General features: G+C 42.9%; 1 protein-coding gene across 2 annotated transcripts in view; it reads right to left on the minus strand.

Annotated features, from left to right (window-relative positions):
* ERBB4 (erb-b2 receptor tyrosine kinase 4) overlaps nt 1-8,926 on the minus strand; it is a gene marked incomplete at both ends in the record, with an annotated part of 956,569 nt that extends 947,643 nt beyond the window's left edge. For both annotated transcript variants that reach the window (XM_084249633.1, XM_084249632.1), the window contains one exon: nt 8,845-8,926. In XM_084249633.1, coding sequence (XP_084105759.1) covers nt 8,845-8,926 — 82 coding nt within the window. The remainder of the gene's footprint in view (nt 1-8,844) is intronic.
* Nucleotides 8,927-13,144: the final 4,218 nt, after the last annotated feature.

The raw sequence follows: 13,144 nt of genomic DNA on the forward strand, positions 1-13,144 counted from the left end.
ATTATTTTTAAAGAGCTTACTATGTATGTGGCACTGCATTAGTATCTGCCCGGGATAAAACTGCTCACTCGTAAAAAGTTAAAACTCTAGTATGGTTTAAAATGAAATGCTAGATAACTGGTAAATAAGGATTATAGGCAGGGTGATTAGTGATGGAAGTGGCATGAAGAAGAATGATGAAATATAGAAATGAAAAGATTCAACAGGTTGGAAAGGCAGAGATGCCAAGTGAGGCATGAAGTCCAGGGAAAGCAGTGAGCAAAAGCAAACACAACAGGCAAGGCGTAGTCATGGAATATTCACTTGGTCAGCCTGGCCCTTAGAATACATCTTAACAAACTCTTAAGGCTGGATTAAAAAGGAAACTGAAGACTTTTTTTAGGAGTCTTTGAACTTTATAATGGGAACCCATAAATGCTTCTGAGTAGAAAAAGGATAATAAGCATGTTATATTAGAAACAGTCATCTGGCAGTGACATGAAGGGAATCTTGGAGGTAAGAAGACACTGAACAAGGACACTAATAAAGCAGACTTTGGTGTTCCTGCTCTGAGTTTTTTAAGTACCAGATGAGGTCAAGAAAAATTTTAGAGAATACATTTTGATAAGCCATGTAATCTAATCTCCTTAAAATAAATAAATAACTTGTTTAACTGTTCTAGCACCAGAAAAAAATGATCAGGTAAAAGGAAATCCTGAAAATGAAAGTGTGTATTGAAAATAAATATTACACCATATTATTTTTATTTGGTGTTCATAGGTAGGTCCCTATAGAAAAAACTTACATTTTCTAAGTCTGCAGGAAATAATGACAAAGATTCGAGTAACATGAGAGTTCACCTAAGCAAAATAGTCAGTGCCATCCATGATCTCAATTAGGCATCTCCATTCTAACCACAGGGACTCATCCTGAAATACTTGATGATACAACTCAATATTCAAAGTAAAACCATACCAGCTATGGTTACAGAAACTGGAGACCCCATTGCCATTTTTTCCAGTCTTAACCAGTTATGACACATCACAAAAGACCACAGATGCATCTTTTGAAAGCAGATTTACAATCCCCATTTGTATCCTAAAGGCTTAAAACTTTGATGTCCTCCTATACTAGATGTATATGGGAACAAACATAAGTAAAAGTCAAGAGAGTAGTAAAGATGTAGTAGGTGAAACTGACTATTTACAAATCTGACTTTTGGGGAAATTAACAAGTGCATATTGCACCGTTCATTTTCTTCTCTTTAAAGTGTATGTATATAATACATAGACACGAATATACACAAACATTCACACAGCCTTGAATCCTATTGCTTTAGCTACCTATATTCAGAAATTGAGTCTGATGTAAGTGCTTATATTCATTGGTAACTGTACATAATGGAACTAACATGATTAACAGTAATGATCAAGGGGAGGTTTACTTCTCAAGGGGAGGTTTAACAGTGTTGCACAGGATGTTTCACAGTGTCTGTGTTAATGCTTTAAGGGAGGCCAGGAAGGTAGGGTGGTGGGGTCCATTTTTATTTCAAATTCCTAACAAGAAGTCTCTTCCCTGACAAAACACATTGCAAACCTCCCTTTTGTCATCACAGCCTATGAGAATGCTGATCATATCCAAGAAAGCTCTAGCGCTTGAAGGAAGTTAGTGACAATCAGAGAGTTAAGGTGAAATCAACAACACTGCAAATCATGAGCCCAGAAAAAGCATTTTGCAGAGACTAACTAAAGGAAGGAAAATGCACCATAAAATAGATATATAGATATAACATGCTATCATATCATATATAATATCATATATATATATATATAATCTAAGTGGTTCTTCAGGCATAGCATATGCACTTGTTTGAAGAATACAACTGTGATCTCAGTAGGGACGTAAAGAAGAGGGTCCCTCAAACACAGTGTAAAAGATAAAGATCCCTGGACCCAAGGATGAGCCTCGACCAATCTGAAGGATTCCTATGGATTTGTTGATTAAGGGCTCCCGAACAACTAACTGATGAAGGGCCCACTGCTTATTCTTTATAAAACATTTAAGTATGCATATTACTTTACAGAGAATGGAGAAATACCATTCTCCACTTGGGCATTTTCTTCTGTTGGTCATCTAAATAAAGTCCCATATAAAAAACTCTCGAAGGTACTATGGTATACAGATAATAGTATGGATTATCCAACTTTAAGGGTCAAAATCCTATATTCAGGTTAGGCATTACAAGGTAAATAGAATCTCATAAAACTATGCCTTAACAAAGTTCTTTTTTTGTTAATCTTAATCTTTAATCTGCTGAAATTTATAAATGCAATCAATGATTACTTCCCTAAAATAAAAATGATGATGATCCCACAGTCTTACCATTGATAAGAATATCACGGTATGATAATTAGGCCCATATATCCAATTCATTTGTTTTCATTTCAATTTTATATTTCTCTTTAAAAAAAATCTAGTTTTTCATAAGTGTTTGCAACTTTTATAGTATGTCTCTGTATGCTAAAGAAAATGACGCTGGTGTCAGGAGATGATACTTCATCACTTAACTTCCCTGTGCTCCCTCCTAGTTTGCTCACTTAAAAAAATAAAAGGACTGGAACTGATCGGTAATTTCTAAATAGTGCTAGATTTAGGTAAAGCCCAGACAGGAGATGAGAGAGGAAATGGAAGTCGGGGAGTACCAAAGGCAGGGGCACAAAGTTGGCTTCTGGCTGAAGCTTTGTTCAGGCTTTGTTAATAAAGCAGCCCTCTTTGACCTTTTCACCTGTTTTAGATACTAGAGCTACAGATACTAACTCACTTTAAAAAACAGAGATCCACTTATGAAAATAATTGAAAATGAATGGATTTCTTTTTCCAAAAAATCTAAATATGCTTTTTCTGTTTAGCTATGTCATTTAGAAAATTCAAGATTTTAATTATTTAGGTATCCTTTCAGCTGCACTAATAGAGATGAGGAAATTGAGACACAAAGGTAAGACATCTAAGCCAAGATCACATAGAACTGATTGGATGTCCAAAATTCAATTCTCCTAACTTTTATTCTGGTGCTCTATTCTGAAGCATTACCCAGCTGCAGGGCTGTTCCTGTGCTTGGGCATGAATCATTTCATTAAATTCTATGTGACTGCTGCCCCCTAGAATTGTGCAAAGCAATGGGACTGCAGAGTAATAATTTATTCAAAATGAAAATAACCATAGAACAAGTATTACATGTCCCAAAAAGCACTTTGGAATGAGATCTAAAAATACCCACATATTTCATTCACTTCAATGTAGTGAAAGTGAGACAGTTCTCTTCCCTCTTTAACAATTAGTACAGATAGAGCTAGTTTAAGTGTTAAATATGAAAACAAAGGGGCTTTAAAGCTTTGATTAAAACATTGGAAAATTGTTGAATTTATTTAATAAACGTATCAGAATTACCAACAACTCAGAAAAAAGAGAGAAAAAATACAATGAAATCTAAAGTGCTATAGAACAATTCTGAAAAGTAATATTTTGGGAAAATGGCCCTCAATACAAATGCTTTAGAGTTGATAATCTAAATCATTTAGAGAGGAGCTTTCTGATAGAGATGGTCAGCTATAAAATGTAAATTATGTTTATTAAAACATATGTGCACATCTTAAATATATCAGTTAACTTGTGACTGGAATGTATCACAATATCATTGAAGATGTTAGAACCATTTTTCAGAAAAGAGTATACAATGGAGAAATAGAGTGTATCACATACATTGTTTTCCCCAGGAACACAAGACAAGTTACAAAGTCAAGAAGCTGCTCTGGTATTCAGAAGAAACTGAAGGAACTATGCTACAACATAGCAATCCTGATTTAACCTACTCTTGACTATGTCTGGTGTGAAGTTAATCACAAAATAGTCAAATTCCTGTTCAAATTATGTAGAAAAGCTAATTTTCAGGAAACAACTGATCTAAGATCTTTTAATGTTTAAAACAGTTTAAAAAAAAACTAGGAGATTATTTTTCATTTTAAAATGTAAACTCCAGTCAATTGTTATACTGGAAATCATGAAAAGCAAGGTTTTACTTCAATTGCCCAATATTTATAATAATTCAGAAAAGGAGTATGAGATAAAAGATGCAATTTGGTTCCATATGGTCAAATGAACATAGCAGAACATTTCTAAAATCATATAACCTGGGGAAAAGTTTATAATATGATTAAATTCTACCCTGCATAATACACTCAGTAGATCACTGCAAAAGATAACAGTGGAATATGCTTGACAATTAATTTTTGTAGAACAGCTGTAGGCTTGAATATGTATAAGCTAATTTCAATGTAAATATTAAAATCTCTTATAAAACAGTATCTCTCAGATAGATGCAATCAAACAGAGTAAGTGCCAACAAGTTTGCAGGTAAACAGAACATCTTTTTTGATGATTTGCTTGGAAGTAACTCACGGATAGCCAACAATAGCATAATATTGTAAGATGAAGGAAAATTTGTTGCTATTTTTAACAGAAGTGAAATTTTCTTAATAACTGTCTTGAAATCAAATTTTAAAATGAAACTCCTAAAGCATTACAATATTTAAGGTACCCTAATTCAATCTATTCTCTAAAATGTGCACTTGATATAATCATTAATCTCAAGATGGCTCTAGTAACAGGCGTCAGACTATTTGGAAAGAGCACAATTCCTTGCATCCCTAGCATTTTTTGCATGACAGTTCTCTATCTTCTACCTTTGATCAAGAGAAGGAACAGAGTGCAAGAGAAAGGTAAAAGGGGACTTCTCTTTGGAAAGATCCGGCCTTGGAGTCAGGGCTTTGAGAGGTGTTAGTGATTTTGGATCGATGCCTTTTTATTTTCTTGCAGGAATAAATCTGAGCAATGGAATGGCTTGCAATTGTCCAGCCAACCAGCAATATCAGATTTATCAGAAAGAAAGAATGATACTGGCTCAGAGGACTCCTGCAGTGGCTGAGTGGCAGGTTTCTGGGAAAGACATTCAAAAAAAAAAAAAGAATACACTTAGTGGTGGAGGGGAAAATATATATTCACATGTGTAAACTCAATAAATAATAAGATGTAAAGAAAAAAATCTATAGTAATGGAAAGGGTGAATGCATGAGACAGATGATAAATAGTACTTCTATTTAAGAACCAAAGGGATGAAAGCTCATGAATACTAAATATTTGAATCCACTTTAAGCAGGAAATATGATTTTCCCTCAAATGAATGCAAACTCTAAAAATCAGCCAATGCTAACTTACAGTGTTCAGGGAAAAGTGAAAAATACGTAAATCTTCCATGAAGTGCATGCCCTTGTAACTATTCTAATGTAATTTTTTAATGAAGATCTATTTCCAGTGACTAAATGAAAAAATATATAGGAGTAAATGCTTGGGTTTTCTAAAAAAAAAAAAAATGACTTTCTATTCATGCATGATTAAAATAAATAAAAGCATTTTAGTGTAACAGAAAAAAATTAAAAAGACAAGGCATTGTGATATAACCATAGTCATTCAACCATATCATGAGTCTATATTATAGTATTTTTGAATGATTTGCAAGTATAGTTATAGATATAAATTTATTTAGAAGCATCTTGAAGAAAAAAATAACACCTTTTTCTTAAAAAGGCCCCTTTCATACATATAAGAATTCCAAAATTGAAAGCAAACAGTGCTTACATTACACCCATGTAGAAAAAAAAAAAAGGATTTTTAAAAAATATATTTAACATATTTCCCCTAAGTTGAGTTTTACTAATCTTTTGCTTCTTGAATGCGAGAAAAAAACACCTAAGTTTTCAGAGATATATATAGAGAGAAATATGGAGGGGGACCGCATATTCTTTTACAGAATGAAAAGCAGGACTAAGTTACTTGCATATAAGAAATGAAAACTGAACTTATTCATCACCTATCTATCAGGTATGTAAGAGTATTTCTTCAATACTAGTGTATATATTCTATTTCAATAGAAGGTGATATTATTTTTCAATCATATCAGGAAGACAACTTTTGTGTTATTCCTTTTGTTGGTAGAGGTTTTTTAATTGTCATCTAAAGAACCTCTGGCTATAATATTTCTAGACAAAATAAATCACTGACAATGAGACAAAAACCCTTCAGAATGACTACAAAATTCTCTAAATCTGTTTTTTTCCCCAAGCAAAAGAAGAAAAAAATAAAAAACAGGTCGTCTTCTGTTACAATTATTTTAAGAAATATCATAGATCTGCACAGCGGGATCTCCCCCCTCCCCATATTTTTATTCTGTTCACATAGAGCAGTAAATAAGGTGCATTCCTTCTGCTTCTTAAGAAATTAGCATTTCAAAAATATGCCACTTTCCCCTGAACTCCAAGCGTGTCTAATAATGCGAGAAGCAGACTGTCTTCCCTCGTTTCCTTAATTTGTTTCATCTAAAAGCAATTCACTCAACATCTTGTCGCCCTCTGGCAGCTTAGTTTACTTATCCGCACTTAATTTCTCATTTGGACCAAAACAAACTCCTCCAAACTGCTACTGACTGCTAACCGCGAGACTGGAGACACGCAGTATGTATTTACTTGGGAACGTACAGCCCACACCTCCACAGCCACAAACACACAGCGCCTCGCTCACACCCCAGAGAGCAACGTGGTTTGAGAAAAGCACGACGTTCAAACCAGCTGAACTTTCCCTGCCAGGTGCAGCAGAATGGGGGGTGGGGTTGGGGGGGGGGTGTGCAAAAGAAGTCCCTGGGGGCATTTGCAGTTTCCAGTGGATCACCTTAGCATGCGAGTTGCAATTATACCAGGGATGCACCCGAGAGCTTTTCTTTGTGCGGCCCTTTCATCTCGATCACTTTGTGTTTTGAACAAGTGAGGCTCGCCTTTGTGCCCCCAGAATTTCAAGTACAGAGTCACACACGGAGCAACAATGGCACGCTAATCCTAGCGCTCCAAATGGGCTCGCCTGTGGGTCTGACAGTTCGCCCGGGGAGGCGAGAGGAGACCAGCGAGGGCGCGAGGCGGTGTCGCCGGAGACGTGGAAGGGGACAGCTGCAGAACTAATTTGGATTGCATTCCTTGCAGAAATTCTGAAAAGGGCTTTTCGGCATAGCTCAACCCGGAGTCTCAGTTAATACCAAACCGCCCCGGACTCCAAGCCGGGTCCCCCAGCGGCCGAGGCTGAACCAGACACCCCCAGTAGGTCGCCTCGTAGAAATTCCTCCCAGCTAAGCCTGCTTGTCAGTCGTAACTGCTTTTGAATGGGTCAATGTGCATAATCAACCCATTGAGGGGAAATATGAAGGGATGCAGAGTGGGGAGGCAGATAAAAAGGGATGTATCTAAGAGGCCGCCAGGAATCTCCAGTCCCCGTTGGTGTAATTCCGGAGGTGGCTGCAGCGCGGGACCTGGTATGCATGAAGAATTTCGGAGTAATTGGGAGGGTGCAGACCGCCAGCACAAACAGCGCACATTGTGCCATTCGAAGGTCATTTTGAAAGGCTCAACGATTGGAAAACTTGTTATTTACTAGGCTGGGCGGGGGAGGCGTCGGCGGGGGCGGAGCGGGCAAACTACAGCGCGCTGTTTTCTCGGTGAGGTCAGAAGGACACCCTCCGGGGGCCTAAAGCTCTCCCTCTCGCCACTCCCGGGGGCTTTATCTCCTCTCGCTGCCTCCCACGCTCCCGCGACCAGCCCGGATGGCTCCGGAAATCTCCCGGCTCTCCAGGAAGCCCCCCCCCCCCCGGGCCACGTCAGACCCCGGCCCTCCTCGGTCCCTTCGCGTCCCATTTCCATCCCCGGGAAAACTCCACTGGCAGAAACTTTGAGCTCCCTGGCGCTGCAGGTGCCGCGCTGCGCCCTGCCCGCCGCGGCGCGCCAGCCCCCCGCGCTCGCTCTCGGGGGTCAGGACCACCTTTGGCAGGTCCCAGCACCTGGCGCTCCAGCTCTCCGGCGCGCAGGGGCTGCGAGCCCAGCTCCGCCGCGCCCGCCCGGGGTTAAACCACTTGGTGCGACGGGTCGGCTCGGCGGCCGCGCCGGGCAGCGAGCAGAGAAGTTGGAGGGACTCTGGCCAATAGCAAGTTGAACTGCAGGAGGAACTCTTCCTGGAGCCAGCACAGCCACCGGCGGGAAGGCTGGGCTCCCGGCTCAAGTGTGCCAAGCCTTTTTTTTTTTTTTCTTTTAAGAGGTCAGGCAGGCCAGTAAGCTCCCCACAAATCGATCGGGCTAGCACTCGGGCACGCTGGCTCCAGGGGTCCAGAGTTCTGCGCCCCCGGACCGAGGTGCGCCCGCCCGCCGCGCTCCAGCTGCCCAGGCTGGGCTCCAGGCAGGGCTGACCCCGCCAGCTCCGGCGACTGGGGGCGCAGTGGCCGCCAGCAGCACACACAGGTGCCAAGCCCGGCTCTCCGCGCTCCACTCCCCACCGCCCTCCCGCGTCCAAGCGGCCCAGCTGGCACCGCCAGGGGAGCCCCTCACTCCCGCGGCCCCCGCGGTGGGCGCTTCCCCGGGGGAGCACCGACGGGGAGACACACGTCTCCACCGACTCGGGATTTGGGTTTCCCCCGCCTGCAGCACCGGCGCGACCCGAAGGGATCCCGCTTAGGCGCGCAGAAAACGCGCAGGAAAGAAAGAAGGGGCTTAAGGAGAGGGGCGCAGAGTGATCGTCCACAGTAAATAGCACACAAAGGCTAAGTTTGGGGACAGAGAGAAGAAAGACAAGAGAGCCCAGGGAAGCAGCCCTGGTGGAGGGGTCGCCCCGCCTGGGAGCCAGCGGGAGGCAGGGTGGGCAGGGGGCGAGGGAGCCTCCCGACGCCGCCGAGCCGGAGGCAGCAGGTTCAACAGCTGGAGCGCGAGAAAGCAAGCGACCCACCTGACTGAGAGGCGCCGGGCTGGACGGTCCCCGCTGCCACGAGAAGACTCACCCAGACCCACAGTCCTGCCGCCAGCTTCATTTTTTGGAGGTCTCAGATCCCGTGCTGACAATTACATGTCCAAATGGCATATCCCCTCGGGGGCACGCGGAGGATGGCCCTCTGCCCCGCGCGCGTGGGGCGCGAAGGGGCCCGGCGCGCCGCGCGCTCGGTGCAGCGGCTCCCGGCGCGGGCGAGCGAGTGGGCGCCCGGGGGTCCAGGGCCCGGGGCCGCAGGACCCGGAGAGGGTGCGCGCGAGGGCGCGGATGGAGGGTGCTCGCGCGTGTGCGCCCGCCGCTTCGGGCCGAACTGTGCAGCTATTTCCCCGGGTGAGCCTTGGTCTTCTCGCTCCCTCACTTTCTTTCTCACTGGTTGGTCAACAATAAAAAGGAAGGGGGTGGAAAAAGGTTTCCAAAAAAAAGTTGATTGCAAAGAGGCGGTAGGTTTCCGGCCTCACCCCCCAGCCGGGCTATGTTCGGCTCCCTTTCCAGTTTCCTTGCACCTCCAGTCCAAATTGGGAGGGGACAGGGGGGCGGGGGGAGCGCTTTGCTTCTCTCCCGATCCTGTCCTTCTTCTTGTCAGCTTTCCTTACACTTGTCCGGCGGCTGCGGTAATTAAAGCTCCGAGCGTCATTTCCAACGCTCCGCGGTCTCCAGCTGCAGCCCCACAGAGAAATTAATAAGACTCCAGGAGAAAAAAAAAAAAAAGTAGGGGGGGGAAATAAAACAACCCTCCACGCAACCAGGCAGGCTCTGCTCTGCCGCGCAAACCCCGCCCCGCTCTGACCCAACTGGCCACGCCTTTTCTCCCGCCCCCCCCCCAAAGGGAAATCTTATTGGCTCAGCCACTCCCCAAAATCGTGGGCCTTAGGAGTTGGGAAAACACCTGTCTGGGAGCGGGAGCTGGGGGTGGAGGCGGGGGAAGCTGGGTTTTAAAGGCTCACCGGAGGCCACAGACTGAAGCAGAGGCCCGGGACAGCAGGCCTGCGGGGTACACAGGCGCCCAGAGGGGTGCTTACTGGAAAGATTTTATTTTTTAACCAGAGAGTCACTGTTATCTGCATTGTCCCATGGTGCTCATCCACGACTAGACTAGACTTTCCATAGAAATAGAAGCTAACGCTGTTGCAGCAAAAAGACCCTCCCCCTGCTTTCTAACTCCTCATCCTTCACACTCCGCAGTAGTTTAAATTAATTGCAGGTCAGGCAGTCCTCATCTTCTCCCCAATTACCAGTCTCCCACCATTCCCCACCTCCCAAATTGAAGCCCCGGAGGAGTTGGACTAAAACTTAAAACTCCCTCTATGTAGAGCTACTGTCTTTGACTTCTAGACTTTGTGGGTCTTTTTATTTTTGCCTTGGATTCTAGCACAACTTGTTTTAGGGTTGAGGCTCATTAAGCAGTTTCTAGTCCAATATTACTGATTTGGCTCTAAAGACTAGAAATTTTCCCCACAGCTGCTCAGTCTGAAAGAACGAAAGAAGGGCATGTCAGCAAATAACCAACTCCAAATGATTAGGCTTCATCTACAATGAACCCAGTTTTAGGCCTCTTCCCCGATCCCACTTTGCAAGTGCATGTTCCTGGACTTTTCTTGATCCAAAATTTCCTGGGATCGGGTCCTATCGATGTACATATCCCTTCTTTTTCACAGCTCTGAAACTATACCCAGGACAGAGGCCAGAACCTCCTGGTGGTAGTAGGTTATTGGTTTGCAATTTGCACAGGCATTCTATGTATGAATTATTTTCCTTTCTTGGTTTTGCTAGAAGCAGCAAATACATAAATAAAAAGTATCAGGGGAACTTAAAAAATCAAACCACCCTGCCTCCTCACTCATCATTTGAGACCTTCCTATTCCTCCTGCATCTTTTATCTATAGCCTGTATCCCCTAAGAATTTCCATGGAGCTGAGAACTAAGAGAAATAACAGCCTCATCCCAGGAGTCTGAACCCTTCCTTCTTAGGCCCACCGCAAGTAATAGGCACTGGGGAGAGGCCAAGCAAGCTGAGCATGCTGTTTTCCCCAGAGCAGCCTGGGACCAGAGGAGCTAAGCCTAGTGCAGACTATGGTGACTTGACCAGAGTGGTACTAATTGCGGCAGGACTGTGAACACTGCTCTTCGGGAGTATCTATTTTTATCACCCTTCCCCATCTTTTCTTTTATCAGTCTTTTCTTGTGTCCTTTCCCTAAACCTTTTCTGCTTAGGATAACTCTCAAACACCTCTTCCATGAATTTCTTTGAAATTTCCATTTTGTTCCCAGACTACTGATTTAATAAAGAGACTTCTTTTTTAAAGATTTATTTAGTTATGCATACAAGAGCTGGGGTACATGCCAGAGGTGTGGGGGGTGAGAGGATTCATCAGAGACAGAGTGGGGAACAGAATAGGCAGATCGACCAAGTACACTGCTGAGGGGAGCAGTGGGCGAGTCAGGAGAGGTCTCCTGGGCCATGTGGGTTGCTTCCTGGCTGACAGGCATCAAACTCGTGCAGCAAAGGCTGCTGATAGCTTCACAGGCTGCATCTTAATCCCTTGCGCCACCAGGGAGGCCCCAATAAAGAGACTTCTTGCTTTTAAAAATGTTTAAGTTTCTGTATAAAAAATACAAGTCTCGTTTCTAATGATAATTATGTTTTAAGAAATGAAGAAATAGAGTATGTATTTTAGCTTGAGGAAAAACTTATTCTTTTTTTTCTAATTCTGTGGCCAGTGTGATAATTTCTGTTCCCCCTTCAATTTCCTAGCTCTCCTGTGACAAGATCTCTCCTGTGCACCCTGGTCTCACCCATAGATCTAAAATAATTTTTGCAGCGGAGGGATTTCATTTCTATTCATTGTTTAAAAACAAACAAAAAAAACTTAATCTTTAATTTTTGGATGGTAGTCAGCTCATTCAAGGTGTCCACCCATTGTTAACTGACACATCCATAGTTCCTTTTAACTTTCAACGATTCTACTTAGCCCCATTTTCCTGGCTCAAACTGATTGAAACAATGATTGATGCCTGTCCAAATTTAGGTTTCCAACCGGCAAACTAATAAATGAATTGGCATAAAAACTCCAATCAACAAAAATCATCCTATATTTGATATTGACTGGTTTACCCAATCAAAATATATCTTGAATAATTTGAATATAAGAAGACTTCGAGACTTAGGAAGGTGGTAAGTTGTGTGAGCAAACTGGAAGAGTGAGGGAGTAGAAGACAGACGAGAGTCAAGAATTAATTATTTATGTGTTCACTCTCATTTGCTCGCCATTTCAACTGAGTCATTATAAAAGGAACACTAGAGTAAGGGATGTTTGCTAACTGATGTGGAAAGGACATGCTAATGGGATTGCTAGAACATTTCTGGGATGGATTTCTTCAATTTACCATATTTCTTTACTATAAATCCATATTAGCTGAATTAATTGAAATATGTTGCTGTTATTTGCAACCTGAGGGAATGAAAACAAATCTGAGTAATCCGATGTGTTCCATAACAAACCACAGGTGACAACCTAGAATTATCTGCTCAGTGTTTTGTTTTGGTTTTTTTTTTTCCTAGTAACTCCCTTTCATCAGTTCTACTTTTTTTAAAAAGATTTATTTATCTATGCATACAAGAGCTGGGGTACAGGCCAGAAGTGTGAGGGGGTGAGAGGATTCACCAGAGACAGAGTGGGGAACAGAACAGGTAGACTGACCAAAATACACTGCTGAGGGGAGAACCGGGTGAGATAGGAGAGGTCTGCCTCGCCATGGGGGTTTCTCTCTGGCCGGCCAGGGATCGAACTTGTGCTGCAGAGGCCGCGGATTGCTTCATAGTGCGGTGCTTAACCCCTTGTGCCACCAGGGAGGCCCGGTTCTACATTTTTAACTTAGACCTGCCTCCATTGTACAACATTCCCCACATAATACCTTGCTCTAAATTAGACTATTCAAAATACCACATTGAACCAATCAAAATACCCTGCTTGTTGTAGATGGGAAATGGTCAGGCCCACTGAGTACCTTCCCCGGGATTCTTGTACATGAGAAAGAATTATTGCGTATTTAGTCATTTACTGGTAGCTTCAGAAATACAAAACTCCAGAGCTCGTGTGTCTATATTTTCTTCTGTGTTGGGATGACCAGGCTGCAGTAACAAAGAGTGAAACCATTTGAAAGGAGCAAAAGCCCATATACTTCTGGAGAATATTCAAACTTACTGTTGGATTAGTTGTTCAAACCTTCTCTTTCCTTAAGATACATCAATATTAGTTTTGCT

The sequence above is a fragment of the Talpa europaea genome, assembly GCF_964194135.1.
Source record: "Talpa europaea genome assembly, chromosome: 1".
Lineage (NCBI taxonomy): Eukaryota > Metazoa > Chordata > Mammalia > Eulipotyphla > Talpidae > Talpa > Talpa europaea.